The sequence below is a fragment of the Aotus nancymaae genome, unplaced genomic scaffold (genome assembly GCF_030222135.1).
Source record: "Aotus nancymaae isolate 86718 unplaced genomic scaffold, 86718_ANA_hifiasm-v0.15.2.pri h1tg000040l, whole genome shotgun sequence".
NCBI lineage: Eukaryota > Metazoa > Chordata > Mammalia > Primates > Aotidae > Aotus > Aotus nancymaae.
Window position 1 is genome coordinate 82,671,084 of NW_026988454.1, and position 23,551 is coordinate 82,694,634.

At 37.1% G+C, this 23,551-nt stretch overlaps 1 protein-coding gene across 4 annotated transcripts in view; it reads right to left on the reverse strand.

The window, feature by feature from the left end:
* Positions 1-4,741: 4,741 nt before the first annotated feature.
* Positions 4,742-23,551, reverse strand: part of LOC105728440 (cytochrome b5 reductase 4) — a 122,935-nt gene continuing 104,125 nt past the window's right edge. For 2 of the 4 annotated variants that reach the window (XM_012468816.2, XM_012468815.3), the window contains one exon: positions 20,286-20,883. In XM_012468816.2, coding sequence (XP_012324239.2) covers positions 20,829-20,883 — 55 coding nt within the window. In that variant the 3' untranslated portion in view covers positions 20,286-20,828. Of the gene's footprint in view, positions 5,237-5,847; positions 5,972-13,585; positions 14,862-20,285; positions 20,884-23,551 lie in introns of those variants that run through there. The other 2 variants (XR_001110023.3, XM_064360879.1) reach the window with 2 other exon arrangements.

A 23,551-nucleotide genomic window follows, 5' to 3' on the forward strand; every position in this document is an offset into this window, starting at 1 on the left:
ATTCTCCAGAGAAACAGAACTAATAGAGGGATGAAGAGAAGAAGAGAGAGAGAGACAGACTGCACAACTGGCTTTTTCACGTTCTTGTATTTGCTCCCCAGTCTGTCCCCAGCCCTGAGCATCAAAATCCTAGTTCCTGACAAAGTAGCTCAAATACCAAATCCATCCAAAATCTTCTCCAAATGTTCAAATCTAAAATAACATGCTATTCCTCTGTGTTGCCCAGAAGAATAGATTTCTTAAAAATTCTAAAAAAGCAAAAACAAAAAACATTCTCCCTTATACATAGACCTTTTCAAATGCATTATCTGCCTACTGGATGTAAGCATCCTGAGGACAGGGACCATCTGTACATCTTCATAGCACAGGCGCTCACCTATTCAGTTTATTGCAGAGCTAGAGAAAAGAGAAGTAGAACAATTTCTCAACGTCACCGCTCAGGACCAGAATACTTAAAGATAAGAAGGGCGAAGTCTTGCTGTAATTATTTGACCCCCTGCCTACTCCTGCACTCTGCCATCTGGGGTCACGTCATCCACGCCTGTACATCCAGGCTGCCCTGATTCTGGCCTTAGCTGAATAAATATAAGCAGTACAAAATCAATTTATTAGCTCAGCCTGAGTTCAGCTAACTCTGCTGTTGCCTTGGACACATAAATCTGGACCTTGAAAGGCTAGATTTTCTGCTCTTCAGCCCATGCCCTCATAGCTGAGGTGAAACAATTATGAGCTTATGATAGTTTCACAAGACTACAGACTTTGGTAGGGAATAAAGCTGTGGGCTCAGGAGTCAAAAGATCCAGATATGAGTTATGAATGTTACTCCCACTAGCTAAGGAAGTTGGTTAATTATGCAACTTCCCCTAGCATCTATTTTCCCACCTGCAAAGTGAGAATCTTTGGTACAATGCAGCTCATAATGTTTAGTGAGGAAGACCCAAACACAGTTTGTGAAAGCGCTTTACAACATTGCTACAGATCTCAGTTATTCTTGAGATCGAGTCCCCTATAGGCTTCTCACTCCAGCCCTTCTGCCCCAGAAACACTTTAAATGAGGGGCCTGGTCCCAGTACACCAACCTTTCAACTAGGGCCAGATTAAGATCTTTATATAAACTAATGTAATTGTAAGAAATTATAACACAACATTCTTATATTTCCTAGGACAACAACTTTGAGGCTATTTTTGAAATAGAAACCCTTCAATAGGATGCTCAGGACCCCTGCTGTGCTGCCCCAAGCACATGGTGGGATCAGCCTAGTGGTGAGCCAGCATGGCCTTCCTCTGGCTTTCATGACCTGAGGCCTGGGTTTTTCCTGACTGGATCAGCTGAAGCCTCCATCCCTGACCACCCTAGTCTGACTCACTTGTTCTAGAAATGATGAGGTAGGAGAAGAGGTCAGCAAATGGCAAGGTCTGGATGGGAAGAGAGTTCTTACCTTGACATCAGTCATTTGAGACAGGGCAAGCCAGTTAGGTGAGATGGGAGCAGATGGCTCATACTTGGAGTGGCTGTGGTTGAGTGAGGCAGAACTGCTTTCTCCAGGTGAGATCTGAGAGTTGGGTATGCATCTTCTGTGCCAGGAGGCACGACCAGCTGTTCCATTTCAGAAAAGTTACGCTTCGCTACTTACCGTTCCTCTCCTCTCCTGCCTCCATTCTTGTGACTGGAGCATTTTAGCAGATGGGAACACTGGCTCCTCCATGTACCTGGCCTTACTGCCTTTATAGAGCTCCACCAATCCCTTCACTCCCAAAGCCTTAACTCTTCTTACCCATTGATATGGTTGGCTCTGTGTCTCCAACCAAATTTCACCTTGAATTGTAATAATCCCCACTGTCAAAGGCAGGACCAGGTGGAGATAATTGAATCATGGGGGAAATTCTTCCCATGCTATTCATGTAAAAGTAAGTGAGTTCACAAGGTATGATGGCTTTATAAGGGGCTTCCCCCTTCGCTCGGCACTCATTCTCTCTCCTGACACCCTATGAGGAGGTGCCTTCTGCCATGGTTGTAAGTTTCCTGAGGCCTCCTCAGCCATATAGAACTGTGAGCCAGTTAAACCTCTTTCCTTTATAAATTACCCAGTTTCAGGTATGCCCTTATAGCAGCATGGGAACAGATTAATACACCAATTTATGTCCAGTCTGAAAGAGCTTTCATATAACCTTGCCTCAAGGTAAAGCTAATCTTTATAACTTAAGCTTCAGTTCTTCCTCCAGGAGTCCTGTTATGGTTCCTTAATATGGAATGAGAGATTTTGTCTCTGCCTCTCATATCACATTTTGTATATTTCTAATGTAGGATTTATTATGATGCACCATAATTGCTGGTCTACTTATTTGCATGCCTCATTAAACTAAGAACGTTTTCTTTAAAATAAAAAAATTCCATTACACTGAGGATTGGAACTATTATCAGCCCAGAGTGGGCTCAGAGGACATCAGAAATTCTGAGTCACCAAAGAGATAAAATTGATGCGTGACAATAAAGACATATATGAAGAAGCTCTTCCAAATACTTCCATCACTTAGGTGCTTCCCAATGCTGGAGAAAGATCTTGACTACATGTGAGTAGGGGCTCATCAGCTTGGTGAAATGCCCAATGCTAAAAGAAATCAGCCCATGGACTATGACTTAGAAATAAATTATGTAGATAGTCATTGCTTTCTTATTTTCTTTTCACTTGCCTACCCTGCTGTGGTTTAGCATTTATTACCTCTGCAGTGAATCACAGCATTTTAAAAAAATAAAAGATCCTTTTCCTCTTGACTCTAAGGTTACATAGAAATTTGTTATGCAATAAAAACAACATTTAACATTCTCTGAAAATATTCTCTTGAAACATACCTTCTAGGGCGCTCCAAAAACTCTGAAGAAGGGTTTCAAAACTTTTCCTTTAAAGAACAACTTGAGTCTAGCACTTCTTAGAGGAAATGCCACCTTCAATTTTTCTTGGCTTAATTTCATTTTAATAATAGTATACTTTCTTCTTTCTCCTTTCAAGCTCTGCTCCGTAGTCCCAGGAATAAAAGGATTCATAGTAAAGCAGCTGGATTTTGTAGATAATAAGGGTAAGAGCAAAAGTAATGATATTGAAGACAAAAGTACATTAGAGAGAACTCACAAAACCAGAGATTCATTCTTTAAAAAATGCTAATAACTAAAACTTTGAGAGTATTGATGAATGAGAGGAGAGAGAGAGAGAGACAGAGAGAAAGAGAGAGAGCAGGTAAATAGTAGGAATAAAAAATGGTTTGAACTGCAGATATAGAAAGAATATCAAAAATAAAAAAATAATTTGAACAAATTTTTTGCCAGTAAATTAGAAAAGTTAGATAAAATAAACCATTTTTCTAGGTAACATGTTAGCAAAAATGATTCAAAGAAAAAAATCACAGAACCAAATAAACTTAAAAATATTAAAGACAATCTATAAGGAATTTTTAAAACTCTGTCCTTAGGTTAAGGGGAAGAGTGCTGAAACAGTTTTAAAAGTGAGATCTACCAACTGTTAAAGGAGCAGATTCCTGCCGTGTAGGAATTATGCTGGAATGTCATAGATATGTGTTTCTCACCTTCATTGGGCCTCATCTCCAATCTACCAAGGTATGAGGTTATCCATGTATAAGGCTAGCTTATACATTCTGTCCTAGAAATGTGTTCTAGGATCTCCTCCAGCACAAGGAGGAACCTTCTACTCTATGGTGGAACACACAGATCCTAGAACAGACCAGGTTTGGGTTTTTTTTCCTCCTGTTTAAAAACAACAACAACAAAAAAAATCAGGAGAAACAGGAGAAAAAAAACCCCAAACCTGGTCTGTTCTAGGATCTATGTGTTTCCTTAAAGTCTTAGTTTGATTATGTTACAGTTAGTATGAGGGACTCCATTTTGGTTTCGTCTGCTCTGCTGGGGCCTTCTGCATGAGTTCAGTCAAAAACAATGACCTCCCATAACTTTGTTTAAAAATTCCCCCTTTTTGGTCAGGTTCTCACTTAGGTAAGAGTGTGACCAAAACTTAGGGCCTTTGTGTCGCTTTTACTTACCATCATTTTGGGTTTCCGGTCTCAGGATGTCATTCAAAGGTTATAGTTCCCTCATGGTCACACATTTCTTTCAGCTCTTGTCATTCAGTTGAAGGAGACTATTGACATTCTAGAGATGGTTGCATGCAAACATTTAAATCTTTTGAGAGAATACAGTATACCAGGGAGACTACTATTATGACTATCAGGAGGATAACACCAAGAGTTAACCAAGATCCCCATAAACCAAACCATCTAAAATTAAATGGATCAAAAAATAAGCTAAAGAATCTTCCTGCTTATCTAAGCAGTGTCTTTGTTAATCCCCTACAACTGAATCTCTTCAATACCTGATGTGATTATTTCTCCATAGGCCACAAGTGCCAGCAGTTGCACAGATACTTCTCTGTTTAGCCAGTAAATGATCTAGAGCAATTTTATTATTTAGCATAACTTTCACAAGAAAATTTAAAGTCTGTTTTGCAACCATAGTCCTTACAGTTGAGTCTGCTATAGAGCTTATCATGAGGGATACATTTCTAGTCATTGCCTCTTTTACTCCAAACCATGGGGAATAAAGGGCCTAATAAATAATGCCCTTCTAGAATAGTGAAGGCCTCCTGGCAATGTACCAATAATGTGCATTAAGAAGAGTGAACCAATGTTTTGTTTATGACTGATTATGAAGCAACATATGTACCTTTAAAATTTTTCACCTTCATTGGGCCTCATCTTCCATCTACCAAGGTATAAGCTTATCCATATATAAGGCTGGCTTCAAAATCTTTCACAAATAAAAGTATACACAATGAGTACACACAACAGACCCCTTTTCACTTCTATTGTTCATAGAGGCATAAGCAAGGGAAAAAATATTCAAAGATAAGAGTCTCATGATAGTAGAGAAATCTTGATCCATGATCTTGGGAAAAAGCTATTCATATAAAAAATGCCGTTCTTCTTCTGGGGAGAAACTTCCCTGGTTAGCTTTACTTTAAGGGTTCCAATGGGTATAGTTCCAAGAGTATGGATGAACCTTTCTCAGTTGTTAAAATTATGAGCCCGAGGTTCAAGGTCCTGAAGTTTTGCTGCAGTTTGGATGCCAAGGGCAGTCTTTCTCTGATGTTCTCAGAAGATCCAATCTAAGTTCTAGATTATGAAGGGGTTGATTGTCCTCAGTTAGCGAACCATAAAATGCTTTCTTTGCCTGGTGAAAATACATGATGATATAATAATCTACTGTTATAACATCAGCCCTCTTGCATGGGAAAGCTTTTATAAAACCAGAAAACATGCACTGAAAATGACAATAGAATGAAATCCCTCTGTAAGTGTTCGAAAGGCCCATCAGGTGGCCAAACGTACCTAAAGCTTTGTCTTTCAAGGAATATGGTCATAAACTATTTTAGCAATTTAGAAGACACTACACCAATATATATTTAATATGGATTTTACCTTTTCCATAATGAGTCATAGAATGCAGAACTTTTAATAGCAAAAGTTTTGAGGACTGAAAAAGGACAAGGCAGCCATCCTGGTTCTCTGGGAGTCTATGCTTCATGTTGGACTTACGTCCTGTTGAATACCAGTTGTTTAAATTTAGGTGCATAGCACTGATAACTAATGGGTTATCATAGGTAATTTGACTTACACCATGGAGTTCACTCAAACTGTGTACCTAAACAATTTCGGTATTGGTTGATTTAGCATGAAGATCTGGCAAAGTATTTTCTTGGTAGTCAATTAATTTTTGTTCTACTTGGGTTAGTAGTTTTATAAACCAGTCAGTCTTTCCATTAAAGTTCCAGAAATTCTTACCTGTATTCAAGAGTGCTTTTCAGGATCCTTTCCATCCTTTCATAAACCTTCTAAAAGATATCATATTCTAGAGTGTCGAGTGCTTGTGAAGTTTTCAGAAACTGCATCGGAATTAGGCAATTAACTGTGGAAATGATTTAAACAGTCATAAAGACACAACTGACAAGGACATTTGGCCATTTCTGTGATCTACAATAACTCACATAATAACATACGTTTTGGTTCTGTGTCCCCACCCAAATCTCATCTCGAATTGTACTCCAATAATTCCCATGTGTGGTTGGAGGGACCCAGTGGGAGATAAGTGAATCATGGGGGCAGTTGCCCCCATACTGTTCTGGTGGTGGTGAATAAGTCTCACAAGATCTGATGTTTTTTTCCAGGGGTTTCTGCTTTTGTGTCTTCCTAATTCTGTTTGCCTCCTGCCATCTACTTAAGACAGAACTTGCTCCTTCTTGCCTTCCACCATGATTGTGAGGCTTCCCCAGCCATGTGGAGCTGTAAGTCCAATGAAACCTCTTTCTTTTGGATCTCTAAATTGCCCAGTCTCAAGTATGTCTTTGTTAGCAGTGTGAAAATGGACTAATACAATAACCATAATTATGATTGATAGCATATATTCAGACATATTAGAATTTTAGAAATCCCATACATTTTGGAACATATATTAACATTCACTAAAATACAACCTGAAGAAAATTAAACATTATTTTTTTATTCTGACAATGCTTCCCATGTAACTTAACATGTCGAATAATCCTGTTTACCTCTCTTTTGGATGCTTCAGGAGCCCTCTGTAGCATCCCAAAGTTAGAGGTAGGAATAGATCATTTTGAAGCTGAAATTTGATTTTGGAAAGCCTGTCAAATATGTTAAAGATTTCAAATACTTGATATTATAAAACAGAATTCCAGGTCACCATAAGTCATTTATTTTACCAAAATAATGACTCAAAAATTTCAAAAAGGCAAAAACCTTTACTTATTGATAGAGGGAATACTTAGCTTTCCAGTCTGTTTCTTGTCTTTTCCTTCTTTTTCCTGTAGTTTAGTCAAAAGGGAAGCAAAAATCTTTCATCATCATTTAATATTAGATGAAAATCTTGTTCAATAGAGAAAGCCAAATTTCACCCTTGCATTAGTGTACTGTTAATGTCAACAGCAATCTTTAATGCACCTTATAGCCAAATCTATCCAATCTTAATCAGGTTTTTTACAATAGCTACAAAGAAAATTAAATACCTAGGAATTAACCAAAGAAGTGAAATATTTCCACAATAAAAATTATAAAGCACTGGTTAAAGAAGCTGAAAAGGACACACAAAAAATGGAGAGATATTTCATGTTCGTGGATTGGAAGAACTAATAATATTTAAATGTCTATACTACCCAAACCAGTCTAGAGAGTCAATACAATCCCTGTTAAAATACCAATGACATTCTTCACAAAATGAAAGAAACAATCTGAAAATTTATAAGAAACCACAAAAGATCCAGGATAGCCAAAGCTATTGCAAGCAAAAAGAACAAAACTGGAGGAATCACATTACCACTTCAAAATATACTACAGAGCTATAGTAACCAAAACAGCAATGTACTGGCATAAAAACAGACATATAAACCAATGAAACAGAATAAAGAACCCTGAAACAAATCTATACATCTACAGTGAACTCATTTTTGACAAAGGTTCTAAAAACATACATCAGAGAAAGGACAGTCTCAATAAATGGTGCTGGGGAAAACTAGATATCCATACACAAAATAATGAAACAAACACTTATCTCTCACCATATAAGAAAATAAAATGAACTAAAAATTTAAATGTAGGACTGCATACAATTAAACTCCTATAAGAAAACATGGGAGCAAATATCCAGGACATTGATCTGGGCAAAAATTTTCTTAAGTAATGCCCCACAAGCACAGACAGCCAAAGCAAAAATGGATAAGTGGATAAATTATCAAGTGAAGGAAACAATCAAAAAAATGAAGACACAATTCATACAATGGGAGAAAATATTTGCAAATTGCCCATTTGACAAGGGAGTAATAACCAGAATATATAAGAAGCACAAACAACTCAATAGGAAAAGCATCTATTAATCTAATTTAAAAATGGGCAAAATATTTGAATAGACATTTCTCAAAAGAAGACATAATAATAGCAAACAGGTATATAAAATGGTGCTATTCTATCCATCTACCATTAAAGGATAATGAACATCACTGATCATCAGAGAAATGCAAATCAGAACTGTAATGAGATATCATCTCACCCCAGTTAAAATGGCTTTGATCCAAAAGACAGGCAATAACGAATCTGTTGAAGATATGAAGAAAAGGGAATCTTTGTACACTGTTGGTGGGAATGTAAATTACTACAACCACTAAGAGAATAGTTTGGAGGTTCCTCACACAACTAAAAATAGAGCTACCATATGATCCAACAATCCCACTGCTAGGTAATACGCCCCCACCAAAAATGAGATCAGGATATTAAAGAGATATATGTACTCCCATGTTTATTGAAGCACTATTTGCAATAGCTAAGATTTGGAACCAACTTAAGTGTCCAATAACAGAAAATGAACAAAGAAAATGTGGTACATATACATGATGGAGTACTATTCAGCCATAAAAATGGGAGACCCTGTCACATGTCACTTGCAACAACATGAATAGAACTGGAGGTCATTATGTTAAGTGAAATATGCCAGACACATAAAGACAAACTTTGCATGTTCTCACTTATTTGTGACAGCTAAACATTAAAACAATTGAACTCCTGAAGATAGAGAAAAGAAGGATGGTTACCAGAGGTTGGGAAGGGTAGTGGGGAGATTGGAAGGAGGTGAGGATGGTTAATGGATACAAAAGAAATAGAAAAAAAATGAATAAGACCTAGTGTTTCATAGCACAACAGGGTTACTATTGTCAATAAAAATTGTACATTTAAAAACAACTAAGAGTGTAACTAAATTGTTTGTAACACAAAGGATAAATGCTGGAGGTGACAGATATTCCATTTACCCTGAGGGGATGATTATACATTATATGCCTGTATCAAAATATCTCATATACACCATAAATATATAAATCTACTATGTCCTCATAAAAATTAAAAATTAAAAAAAGCACTATATAAATATGAGCCATTATTATTAAAGATTTCATGGCCAAGAGAACATTTAGGAGTAAAAACACCTCCAAGAATGTTGCTCTGCATCTCACAGAACACCTCGTGCACAAATGTAAGGCCTTCCTCTGCAGCCCAAGCTTTTATGTTGGGGCTTGAGGGAACCAGTAGTTATCTGAGAGAGTCATTCCAGTACAATAGGACAGAGCTCCAGGGTTTTATTACCGAGTGCACAGGTGACACCTTCTCTTAGTGCTTATGAATCTGTGGTGTACTCTTCCTGAAACCACCTTGAGTGCAAGGAACCCTGTCTTTGGTTTCCTTTGCCACTTCCTAACTAGGTGAGGGAGAGCATACCTTCTTCTAATGGTTTATTGTGCAGAATTTCCACCTAACAAAAGTTTAGAATAATAAATTCAATATTTTAAAATATGACATGTATATTAAAAAATACCACACAATATATGAAATGTAACAAAACCTAGATGCTGTGTAATTATTTTGTGATTTTTTTCCTAAAGTAGGTGGCTATTCTGAGAATTGCCTGTGACAATTATTATACAAATAAAATAACTTGCTCAGAATGTGGAAACCCTCAGCATAACAAACACTTGGATGTATTTTACTAAAAATTTCAGAAGGCTTTTCCTTTTTACATGTTTAAGGAGTAACTGCAGAGCACAAATAACGGCTTTTCTCAGCATGTTTTAAATGAGGAAACAGAATTGTAATGCAGCATTGTCTCTCTCTCTCTCCAATTTTATTTCCATCTACTCTTATTTTAAGGACATCTACACAGGCTGACTCTAAATAGACACTACAATAAAACAGTCCCCTTGCTGTTCCAATCACCACGGGCTAAGATGGCTAATTGGAAAATCCTATGTCAGAACATAAACTCTGAAATTGAAAAAGAAAGTTGTACTCCAGTCTGGAGAACAAGAACAAAACTCCGTCTCAAAAAAAAAAAAAAAAAAAAGATAAAAAAAGAAATTGTGCCATTGAAATAGAGTGAAAAACTTCCAGGACTACAGAGAGCTGAATGTATTCATGAAGTTTGCTGATCCAGTATCAAGCAGAACAGAAGTTAATTGTATGGACTGAACTAATAGAATACTTAAATACTATTTTGTGACTTGTTTATAACATTTGCTGATTCTTTTTGTTCTGTTTGTCAGAGTCAAGAATACTTTCTCTTCTTTTAAGTTATTTATAGCTTTTAAAAATTGACTATATGCTAATGAGCAAGATTTAAAACATAATTCTTTTCTACCTAATTTCTCCAAAATTTGGAAACTATTTGTGAGTATTGTGAACTTATGGCAATATAGTTATTTGCATAAGTTCAACAAGAATTTGTTTTCTTTCATAACTGGGCATAATTGGAGACATGGTTATTTTATAAAGCTTTTGACTGGAATGACATAATTTCAGATGGCCTTGAGAAAATGAGGCTGACTTATGAAATTGATAAAAGCCACTTAGAAAAGCTGGCCTCATACCTTGTTCTTTACAGGGTTCTAACTTCTGGTAAGTAAGGAATGTCACTTTCTGACAGGTCCAGGAACCCCAAATTTTCTTGGGACCTCACAAACAGAGGAATTAACCCAATTCATTCAGGTATTGGTGGGCACAGATAAATCCTTGGCTGAGCTTGAGGCTTTTAAAAAGGTCTAATCTTAGCTTTCTTACGGAAAAGTTTCCAGCAAAACTTTTTTTTTTTTTTTTTTTTTAAAGAGAGCCTATATGGCAAATGATTATTCTTGCTGCACTTTAAGCAAATAATCAAGCTAAGTATAATAAAACTTATTTTACAAATACATTGGTACTACTATCATTTTGTCTTTAATAAAATTGGGGAATTGGAGAGAAAAATTACATTTCAAAATAAACTATAGTACACCTGTTATTAATAACATTGTAGGCTTGTCCTGTGTTTTTCCATTTTTATTATTTTCTGCAATTTGGGCTGAATCCTAAATTTTCTGTAGCTACAAATCTCCAAAATAATGTTTCACTTTCTTTTCCTTTTTCCAGATTTGAAATCACTAAAAAAAACTAAGCTTCACTTTTCTTAAAGCCCTGTGAACTGAAGCTCAACAACTTAAACTTCAATGGAAAATAACAGCAACATATTTATATACATAAACCATTTCATACCTGCCTACTGATAATAGACTTCAGGGTAATATGGCCTACATAGTTTTCTAGGATTGTTCTCCCTTTTTTGTTTGTTATTTCCTCCTTTTTATTCTGTTCTCTTTCTCCCTTACTGCCCCTGTTTTTGCTTCATGGGATGTCGTATGTCAAAATCTACTAAAAATGAGCTTGCCTAACAACCTGGGACCCATCCATCCAGGAATAAACTGTCATAGTCATAAGAGATCAGGTGAAAGCCAAGACCAGAGACTCATTTCTTTTAAAATACCTTCTCTGAAAGATTTTAAAATGAAAGGGAAGATAAATGTAAAAGGAAAATAAAAACTTGGACCCCAATTCACTGTGCCAAAAGGAAAAAATTAAGCTGAAAGTTGTATCATGCAAGATACAGCCTTTCCTTTTGTTCCTAAGTAAATAGCTACATATAAGAGGATAAATATCCACAGGTAGCTACTCTATGTTTACCTTATCTTATGTAAAGTGCTCATTTACTGAATATGTAATTGACTATTCCTCTACCTGTTCCTTTTCTCTTGCAACATTCTGCAGCTTACTTTCCCCCTTTGAATATTGAAGCTTTTAAATTCATCTTTGGAGAAAGGCACAGCCACAGACTGTTTCTATGACTTTGTTTTTTTCCTCTGGGCATGTCCTTAACCCTGGCAAAATAAATTTACAGATCGATTGAGACCTGCCTCAGATACTTTTTGGTTTATAAAGCAATGGACAAAATATACTAAAACATGTAAGTGATTTGTTTCTCCTAACCTAGCCAAGCTTATGCAATGTCTGTACGTTCTTTGCCTTCATGACTAGAGTAATGACTTTCATGATTTAATGTGTGTATTATTGACCAAACTTGAAGTTGTCTCATCATGGCCCTGTTTGTCATTATTTCCTTGCCTTTCAGGTCTATCTGCTCCAAAAATTCTCCCCACTCTGCCACTGGAGTTCTTCCTTGTTTCAGTTATTCACACATCGACTTCAAAGTTGCTGTCTGTACTATTACTTATTTTACATTTTTATTAAGGTCAAACCTAAATGGACTTAAATCTCTAAGCTTATTCTTGAACTAAGCACTAACAACTGAAAATGCACATAAGATTTTATCAGAAATTCAAAGAAAATATCACAAAACATATCTGACCGAGCTCTTGTATCCAGAATACATAAAGCTTACAAGTCAATATGAAAACAAACAACCCAATTAAACATAGGCAAAAGATTAAACAGATGCCCTACAGAAGACAATACACCAATAGCCAATGAGCATGTGATAACATATTCAACCTGGTTAGACATCGGACAAGTGCAAATTAAAACCAATGAGAAGAGCTTTGCTCTTCCTCTAGAATCCTTGGAATGATATTCCTCTTTTCCTTATATTTTTGTATTATGTTAGGATAAATCCTATTTTAGATTTTAAAAATTTACTTAATTTTGAATGAGGGGTAACCTTGCCCTGATCTTTTCAACAGACAGGTATATAAACTGTCTTAGGCCCTATTCTTTGCCTGTTTGTGTGCTGTTCCAATTCCTTTTAAGATTTATACCTAGATGGTTCACATGCATAACTCCTAACTCAATTTCCAGTGTTTTTTTTTTTTCCTTTTTCCCTAGCATGGATTATCTAACATATGGTTTTCTCAAGCCTGGTTTTCTCACATTCTGAAAAAAACTGAAAGCATCAACATTGTAAACCCTTAGCATACACTGCTAATAATCCTCTTGTTCCTGTTTCCCCTCATAGAACTTTACTTGTGGAAACTACACCTTCCAGGACTCATGTCGCTTCTGATAGTCTTCCACCTGGTTCATACACAATTATTTTGGGGAGTTAACAATCTTTAGGTGTGAAGTGCTAGTGGATAAGACAGAAACTGTGATTGCCTTAAAAATAAGTCTTACAAAGAAGAATAAAATTATCATTTTCTCCTTTGGAAAGATCTTGTTGTCCAGTGCAGTGGTTCACACCTGTAATCCCACAACTTTGGGAGGCTGAGGCAGGTAGATCACTTGAGGTCAGGAGTTCGAGACCAGCCAGGCCAACATGGTGAAACTCTGCCTCTACTAAAAATACAAAATTATCTGGGTGTCATGGAGTGAGTCTGTAATCCCAGCTACTTGCTGAGGCAGGAGAATCACTTGAACCCAGGAGGTGGAGGTTGCAGTAAGCCGAGATGGTGCCATTGCCCTCCAGCCTGGGCAAAAAGTGAAACTCTAAGAAAAAACAAAACAAAACAGGAAAGATCTTGTGTGGTCTGACAGAACCATGAGGGAGGTAGTACTGTGGACCTTTGACTGCATGTCACAGCCTAGTTCTCTAGGAGTTATACTTAGTGAAAATTCTTCTCAAATTTTAATAATAGTTTGATTAACAGAGCTAATTTTAATCCAATTTACCCAAGAAATATTTAAAAGGAAAACACAGAGACTGGAGACCAGATGACATTTTTTTTATTATGCATTTGAATCATTTCACATATTCAGAATAGCAATACTAATACAACCACTGCCAAAACTACTGAAATAGTTTAGCACATATCTATACTCTTTGAACCCTTATTTTGTTTTAGTTCTACAAGTTTAATATATTCTCCATCGATCCTTTTATTGATGACTCACTAATCTTTCTGGTTGTTTAAAGCTTCTTCTTTTGTAGACTCCTTAGGAAAGGCTTTGGAAAACAATATTTTTCAGGTTTTTGCATTCTATACTGGTTCATGCCTTATGTTCACAATTAAGTTTTGTTGGGTGCAAAATCCTTGGCTCACATTTTTTTCCCTTCAGGATATCAAATGTGGTACAACACTTTCTTAAGGCATTAGCCAATTGCTGTTGAAAAATCTTGTAATCATCTAATTTTCATTCCCTTTTAAGTAATTAGTTTTTGTTTAACTAAAGGCTTTTTATGGTTCAGTAATTTTACTAAAAATTATATTAATGTTGGTCTTTTTGGATGAATATTCTCTGTTGTGCTCTTTCAACATTAATTTCAATTACTTCTGTTAATTTCAGGATGATTTTTTTATTAAGCAGAGTTTTTAGTATTCTTTTCCTTTGCTTTGATTTTTATCTTCAAGGACTACTATTATTCATATGTTCAATATTCTTTAACTATCTTCAATATTTACCACTTCCTCTAGAATCCTTTTTATTTTTTAAAAGATTAACATTTTTTCACTTTTCTTCTTATATGATATGTATTTGCTCTTGTGTTCTTTCTAGTTTAGTCTTAGTATCCAAAACACTTTTATATCTTATATCTTTATTGAGATACTGTTCAAATTAGATACAATTCACCCACTTAAAATGTACAGTTCAATATTTTTGGTATATTCATAAGTATGTGCAACCACAACCACAGTCAACTTCAGAACATTTTAGCATTTCAAAAAAGCACCCTCCCAACCCTTTAGTTATTATCTCCTACTCCTGTATTCCCTGAGCAACCATTTAGTTACTTTATGTCTCTTAGATTTGCCTGTTCTAGACATTTCATAGGAATAGAATCATACATGTGCTGTTTTGTAACTGTCTTCTTTTACTCAGCATAATGTTTTCAAGGTTCATTCATGTTGTAGCATGCATCACTACTTCATTTGTGCCGAATAATATTCCATTGTATGGATACATTGTATTTTGTTTATCCATATATCCATTGATTGGATGTGTATTAGTCTATTTTCACACTGCTGATAAAGACATACCTGAGACTGGGAAGAAAAAGAGGTTTAGTTGGACTTACAGTTCCACATGACTGGGGAGGCTTCAGAATCATGGTGGGAGGTTAAAGCACTTCTTACACAGTGGCAACAAGAGAAAATGAGTAACATGCAAAAGCAGAATCCCCTGATAAAACCATCAGATCTCATGAGACTTATTTACTACCATGAGAACAATATGGGGGAAACTGCCTCTATGATTCAAATTATCTCCCACTGAGTTCCTTCCATAACACATGGGAATTATGGGTGTACAATTCAAGATGTAATTTGGGTGGGGACACAGAGCCCACCCAATCTCATGTCTGCACATTTCAAAACCAATCATGACTTCCCAACAGTACCCCAACATTTTAACTCATTCCAGCATTAACCCCAAAGTCCATAGTTCAAAGTCTTATCTGAGACAAGGCAAATCCCTTCCACCTATGAGCTATAAAATCAAAAGCAAGTTAGTTACTTCCTAGATACAATGGGGGTACAGGTATTGGGTAAATACAGCCATTCCAAATCGGAGAAATTGGCCAAAACAAAGAGGTTACAGGGCCCATGCAAATCCAAGGTCCAGAAGGGCAGTCAAATTTTAAGGCTCCAAAATGATCCCTTTTGATTCCAGGTCTCATGCCCAGGACACACTGATACAAGAGGTGGGTTCCCATGATCTTGGGCAGCTCTGACCCTGAGGCTTTTTGGGTACAGCCTCCCTCCTGGCTGCTTTCACGGGCTGGTGTTGACTGTCTACAGCTTTTCCAGGTGCAAGGTGCAAGCTGTAAGTCGATCTACCATTCTGGGGTCTGGAGGATGGTGGCTCTCTTCTCATAGCTCCACTAGGCAGTGCCTCAGTAAGGAATCTGTGTGGGTCTCCCACATTTCCCTTCTGCACTGCCCTAGCAGAGGTTCTCCATGAGAGCCCTGCCACTGCAGCAAACCTCTTCTTGGGAATCCAGGCATTTCCACACATTTTCTGAAATCTAGGTAGAGGTTCCCAAACCCCAATTCATGACTTCTGTACACTCACAGATGCATCACCACATGGAAGCTGCCAAAACTCGAGGCTTGCACCCTCTGAAGCCATGGCCAAAGTTCTACACTGGCCCCTTTCAGCCACAGCTGGAGTGGCTGGGACGCAGGGAACCAAATCCCTGGACTACGCACAGCACAGGGACCCTGGGCCCTGCCTACAAAACCATTTTTTCCCTCCCAGGCCTCTGGGTCTGTGATGGGAGAGGCTGCCACAAAGGTCTCTGACATGCCCTGGAGACATTTTTTGGGGTCTTGGTGATTAACATTTGGCTCCTTGTTACGCAAATATCTAGAGCCAGCTTGAAATTTTCCTCAGAAAATGGGATTTTCTTTTCTATCGCATTGTTAGGCTGCTAATTTTCTGAACTTTTATGCTCTGCTTCCCTTTTAAAACTGAATACCTTTAACAGCACCTAAGTCACCTCTTGAATGCTTTGCTCCTTAGAAATGTCTTCCATCAGATACCTAAATCATCTCTCTCAAGTTCAAAGATCCACAAATATCCAGGGCAGGGGCAAAATGCTACCAGTCTCTTTGCTAAAACATAACAAGAGTCACCTTTGTTCTAGTTCCCAACAGGTTTCTCATCTCCATCTGAGACCACCTCAGCCTGGATTTCATTATTTATATCATTATCAATATTTCTGTCAAAGCCATTCAACAAGTCTTGAGGAAGTTCCAAACTTTCCCACATTTTCCTGTCTTCTGCTGAGCCCTCCAAACTGTTCCAATCTTTGCCTGTTACCGAATTCCTAAGTTGCTTCCACATTTTCAGATATCTCTTCATCAACACCCCACTCTACTGGTACCAATTTAATATATTCATCCATTTTTACACTGCTGATAAAGACTTACCTGAGACTGGGAAGAAAAATAGGTCTAATTGGACTTACAGTTCCACATCACTGGGGAGGACTCAGAATCATGGTGGGAGGTGGAACGTACTTCTTACATGGTGGCAGCAAGAGAAAATGACTAAGATGCACAAGTGGAAACCCCTGATAAAACCATCAGATCTCAAGAGAGTTATTCACTACCTTGAGAACAATATAGGGGAAATTGCCCCCATGATTCAAATTATCTCCCACCAGGTCCCTCCCACAACACGTGGGAATTATGAGTACAATTCAAGATGAGATTTGGGTGGGGACACAGATAAACCGTATCAGGATGTTTGGGTTGTTTCTACATTTTAACTCTATGTATGATGCTGCACCCAAGATAATGTCTCCCATGAATGGGGCCTATGTATCAAAAGGGAACTTTAGCAAAGAAAGTAAACTCATTTTTGAATTTTCAGATCACTCTGGCATTCTGTTTTGAGGTCTGCTAAACTTGCAATACTGGGTGAAGATGACTTCACAATAAAACCAATGTTGAAAGACCAAGAGACTGAAACTAGTTGAGACTTCATTTTTCCTTTATAATTTATTTGCCACAATGTTAAATACCGTAGACCATACAGAATCTGTTTTTTATTTTTTTTCCTGCCTCAAAATGGGGGTCTGTTATCAACAGAGTCAGCCACAACCTGGTTCAGGACAAGCTTGCATGGTTGAGAGGGTAGATCACAGAGCAGGTTGTACCCACGTCTTTGCTAGCATAATGAAGTTGACTCTTCTGGGGTGAGAAAGCTCCTCCTATGTTCTGTTACATTAAGGTAAAAAGTGAGGGCCCACAGCAAGGGCCCCTAACTAGACAAAACCTAATCATCTTATCTTGGACAAATTTCTCTGTTCTTTTTATAGCCTGTGGTAGACCAAATATGCCCATCAAAGATGTCAACACCCAAATGCCTGTAACCTTTGAATATTATATAGGAAAAGGAACTTTACAGCTGTAATTAAGATTATAGATCTTAAACTAGGAACACTACCCTGGATATCTGGGTGGGTCCAATCTAACCACGTGAGATTTTAAAAACAGTGAACTTTCTCTCACTAGGGTAGGAAAGATATGGCAGAGGGGAATTCAGAGAGACTGAAAGCATAAGATTCATCTACCAATGCTGAAGGGGGCCACAAAGAAAGCATGAGAAGGAATGTGGGTAGATTCAGGAAACAAAGACTAGTCCACAGCTAACAGCCAGCAAGGAAATGGGGAACTCAGTCCTACAACTGCAAGGAACTGAAATCTACCATCAACCTAAATGAGGTTAAAAGAACTCTTATCTAGGGACTTCCCCTTAGATCCCCTAGGTAAGAGCTCAGCTCAGTTGACAATCTGATTTCAGCCTTGTGAGGCTTTAAGCAGGGGACCCAGTTGAGCCATATTGTGCCTAGATTTCTGTGCCATGGAACTGTGAGATAATAAATGGGTGTTGTTTTAAACTACTAAGTTTGTAGTAATCTGATCTAGCAGCAATAGGAAATATGTAAACATCTTTTTTAAAGCAGAATTTGCAAGCAAATGTGACTTTGAGCATAATTCTTTTTCTTCATTGCAAATATGTGATGTAGGAGTCTTTGAGTTATTTGCTTGAGAATAACAGTGATAAGCTACACTCCTATCTATGCTCTGCAGTATTTGGTTGTATTACCTGGAAAACTGAGGCTCTATCTAGGGATTTTTTTCTCCAAGTCCTTCTAGAGTAACTTGGAATGGAGAATAAATTTTAGGAGATCAGACTACAGCATGAAGATGAATTATCAGGCTACTGTACTAATCCAGCTGAGGGATGATAGGACAGGGTTAGCTGGTATGGAAGAGCCAGACTGGAGACAGGGACGTTGATGTCGATCCCTAATAGTTGTAGAATACTAGGTGGATGGTGGGGTGGTGTGCAGGAGGTAAATCGATACTGAAAACTGAAGCTTGGTTGATTCTCAAATTAATGACTCCTGTTTGGGAATTATTAACATGTAAGTTGATAAAATCATGTGAGTGGAGATTACCAGGAGATACTTATGGATTTGTTTTAAAATTTAAAACTTGAGGAATGAGGAAGCATTACAAATAATAGAAGCATTACAAATAATAGATTAACAGAGAGGAGATTCTGTTGCTTGGGACTGGAGAGAGAGAAAAAAGGAGGGTTAGAAAAAATGAGAAAGATGCTGGCTAAGTTAGATTTCATTGATTCACTGCAAACAAACAAAAAAAGTGGTACATCGTCTTTTTTTGTATTAGTCCCTTTTTATGCTGCTTTTATAAAGAACTACCTGAGACTGGGTAATTTATGTAGAAAAGAGGTTTACTTGACTCACAGTTCTGCATGGCTGGGGAGGCCTCGGGAAACATACAATTATGGTAGGAGGCAAAGAAGCAGCAAGGACCTGCTTCATAAGGCAGCAGGAGGTGGGGAGGAACTGCTATACTTTTAAACCATCAGATCTCATGAAAACTCACTCACCATCATGGAAACAGCATGGGGGAAACCACCCCCATGATCCAATCACCTCCCACCAGGACCCTTCCTCAACATGTGGGAATTACAATCTGATATGAGATTTGGGTGAGGACACAGAGCCAAATCACTTCACCCTTAGATGGAAAAAAGGAAGTAGTGAGACGGCATGAAACTAGAAGAAGTTCTTATTAGCTACCAGGGAACACTGCCAGCCCAGGACAGCTAGATTCCTGTCTTGTGAATAATAATGACGGTGGAATTGGCTACAGAAGACAAGAGGCACAAAAAAAAATGAGAGTGTACAACCAGTCATTTGCACATAGGAAGCTTCACAAGCTGGGTGGCTGTAACTTGGGGAATATTAATATTGTGTTCCTCTTGAGTTTTATTATTAATTCAGTGAGGATTTAGCTATTTACAAAATCATTTACAGATAAATTGGAGACTCTTTCCATCCACTATTTCTGTGAAAACACTGCTGCTATACTAAGACTGAAAAATCCTAGTAGCTTAGACAGTTGCTACCTATGCATTCAACAGTTTCCTCATGAAAAGCTCACAATGACTATGCTTCAAACCCTTTGCTGATCTGAATCTCTGAAAGTATTTGAAAGTTGCACAAGGCAGCAGGTAGAGAAAGTAAGTTGCCCACACACAAGAACCTAAGAGGGTTCCCTGCTGAACCATCAGCTGTGGAGAAAGCTGCCAACCAGGGAAAGAACCATTCAGGACAGAATGTTCCTCATATTCCCAGCTGGTTTAGATGGACTAAAAACGAACTAAAATCTAACCCATTCCAAAGCACCAAATAATTTCAGGCTGTGGAACTAGATACTACACTTTGATTCTCTTTCCTAACGCCTTTGTTTTTGGCTAAGAATAAAAATAGCTATCAAGGTTCCCTCTCTCAAGCTCTGTTAACACCCTTCATCCAAAGGTGCATGTGTGACATGTCTCTAATATATTTTATTGCTGCCTTTTAAAATTCCCCTTATGATACTGGCCCAATATTGTTGCATTCAACCACACTTCTACCACAAGGATTAAAAAGAACTTAAGTATGATTTTATTCTATTCTGCATCAATGCCATACATACACACAACAATGTTTGTATCACTTAATAAGTTATAACATTCTATGTTTTAATAATAAGGACATAAATGATCATTTCCTGAGTTAACAGTGCAATGTAAAATTTAATCTGTATTGCTAATAAGACATTTTACAGCATAGAAATGTGATCGAAGTGATCATTTACTTTATCGTGTCATAAAACACAAGTGCTTATTGTAGAACAGTGATACAATTTATATGGCAAGAAAATTTGTGATTCATAACAAAGAATCCTGTATATATTTGTTGCCATGATTAACTTTCCAGGTCAAATATCAGTAGTAAAATAAGTTATGGTACATAAAAAAGCCAAGAAGTTACCTGTACTTAAGGAACATTTGATTTCATTTAAGAAACTGAAGCCTGGATTCTAGTTAACCTTTTATTATGTACAAAAATGTTCTCTTAAAAAACCCTAAGCAATCACAAATTTAGATAAACTAGCTGAATAAAGGATAATGACAGCTCTTCATTATGCTGTAAAACTGTGGATCTCATTTTTGGAAAAGTTGAGATCATGCAGCAACCTGAAAAATAAAAAGCACATGTTTCTTAGGGAAAATGTTTTAAAATGAAGAAATAAGAGCACTTTATCACTGTAATCATGATGCTTTTTCATCTTCCCCATTTACTATGTAGTTTTTTTAAAAAAATAAAAAAGCACTTCTAAAAAAATTAGTGATTAGTAACTCCTAAATATCATGAAACATCTAATCAGTGTTCAAATTTTCAACTATCTCATAACTGCCATAATTTTAAAAATAGTTTGTTTGAATCAAGATCCAATTAAAATTTACTTATTATGATTGTCTCATAAGTCTTTTAGGCTTCTTTTAATCTATAACATCCCCCAGATCCCCACTCCATCCTGCAATTTATTTGTTGAGAAAAATCAAATATTTATCTGTTGAGTCTCCCAAAACCATTTTTCTACATCCCTGTAGTATTCTTTAATGTCTCTACATCCTCATATTTTCCATAACTTAATAATTGGATCTAGAGGCTTGATCAAACACAGGTTCAAATCTTTTTGACAAGACTATTTGATAGGTAATGTTCCTCTATCAGAAGGCATATAATAAATGGCTGCGTCTCTTTTCAGATGTTAGCTACTATTATGGTCTACGTATAGATCCATTAGTTCATTAAGCACTGCAACTGGTGATATTCTACTTCTATCATTCTTTCTTCATTAATCAGGTGAAGAACCCCATAAAGAAAAATATCTGCTCATTTATTATGTGTTTATTCAGTAGTATGGCTCATATACCAAAGGCAGAATAAATGTTTGATTTTTCTTCCCCTTTATTCACCAGTTTTCAAAGAAAGGAGTTAATTCCCCTACCATTCTAACTTCATTCTCCCCCTACGGAACAGGAAAAACAGAAATACTGCATATTCAACTGGGAAAACAGTATAGTAACTACTTTTTTTTACTACTTTATTATATGTAGTCACTTTGCCAGGTACTTCACATGTTTATGTATTATTTATTCATTTTTATAGATAAGTATACTAAAGCTTAGAAAGGTTAAGAACTGCCCTAGGACACCCAGCAAATGATTGTAAGATGCTTGTAAGTGGTAGACCTGGGATTTAAACCCCAGCTGGCAGCTCCCAGAGGGCATACACATACTTACACAAAGGGCCAGTAGGGCACAGGAGTAGAGGGCCACGCAATGGAGTAGTTAAGCCTCTCAGTATCTGGGCCCACCCTACTATTCCATCCTGTTCTCCCAGGCAGCAGCTTCACTCTAGCCAAACCAGTCTAGTCTTGTATACCTACATCCCTAATGCATCTGCTAGTTCTCCCTGCCTGTACTACCCCCTTCTCCATCTCTCCTGACTGGTAGGTTTTAGTCCACATGCAGTGCACATGACTTTTTTTGACAATGCAGCTCCTGTCTCTCCAATATACACATTGCTAGGTAAAAATAACCTGACCCTCCCTGAATTCCCATAATACCTTAATTTTATCTCTAGTAAGGTATTTATGGTGCTCTGAGTCATACTTTATTTATCAGTATGATAAATAAATAATAAATAAATTATTCTTATAGATTCTAAGACTAGAGAGCATGGTCCTTTAGAGCAGAAACTGTTTTACTAATCTCTGTAATAAATTGCATATTTAGTGGATAAAAGAACCATTACTGGCCAAGTAATGATAAGCTACATATATATACATATATAAATAAAATAGGTTTCTGAGTCTTTTTCTGTTATCACATCATACAAATTGACAAATGTTCACCAAATATGGAGAATATGTCTGGGATGGCTATATTTATAATATAATCTATGTAGCCAGACATGAGATTAACTTTGGAGCACTCTAGGAGTGGACATAGCAAAAAAGACTCATTTTTCAGAACAGTAAAAACTATAGTAAGAAACCCATATAATTGCCAATCAAGAAAAATATACCACATCCATTAAGATGACGAGGATAAGGAAACCAAACAAATGAGTCCCAAATGAAAGTCACAAGGGCAGCTACTATGAATTATAAGTACCGATAAGAATCAAATTACAACTCAAACGGCAACTCTATGCAGCATGTTCAAGAGTGAGTAACAGGAGGAATTCATATGTAATGATTAATAAATACCCCTGAGCAATTCTGGGTAAGCCAGCTAGTACAGCATTGAAAGACTGGCTCTAAAATAAAACTCAGAAAAAACAAAGCCATATAGGTTATGGTCAATTTTTTTTTTGAGATGGGGTTTCGCTCTTGTGGCCCAGGCTGGAGTACAGCTTACTGCAACCTCCACCTTCCAGGTTCAAGGGATCCTCCTGCCTCAGCCTCTCGAGTAGCTGGGATTATAGGCACCCACCACACCCAGCTAATTTTTGTATTTTTAGTAGCGACGGGGTTTCAGCACATTGGAGAGGCTGGTCTTGAACTCCTGACCTCAGGTAATCCACCCACCTTGGCCTCCCAAAGTTTATGGTCAATTTTAAAAATGCAAAAATGATTCTAATTATTATAGTATTATTGTACTGCAATCTATATTCATTGAGATACTTCTAAAATAGCAGAAGCAATACAGTAGAAGACAGTATAGCTTTTAGCCTTTTTCCCTAAAAAAAAAATTTTATATTCAAACTATGTTAGTCTTCATTGCAATTTTAACAGTTTTGCTTGAGCTTTAAGAGAGTAAAAGTTTACAAAGAAATTTGAAAAATCTTTTT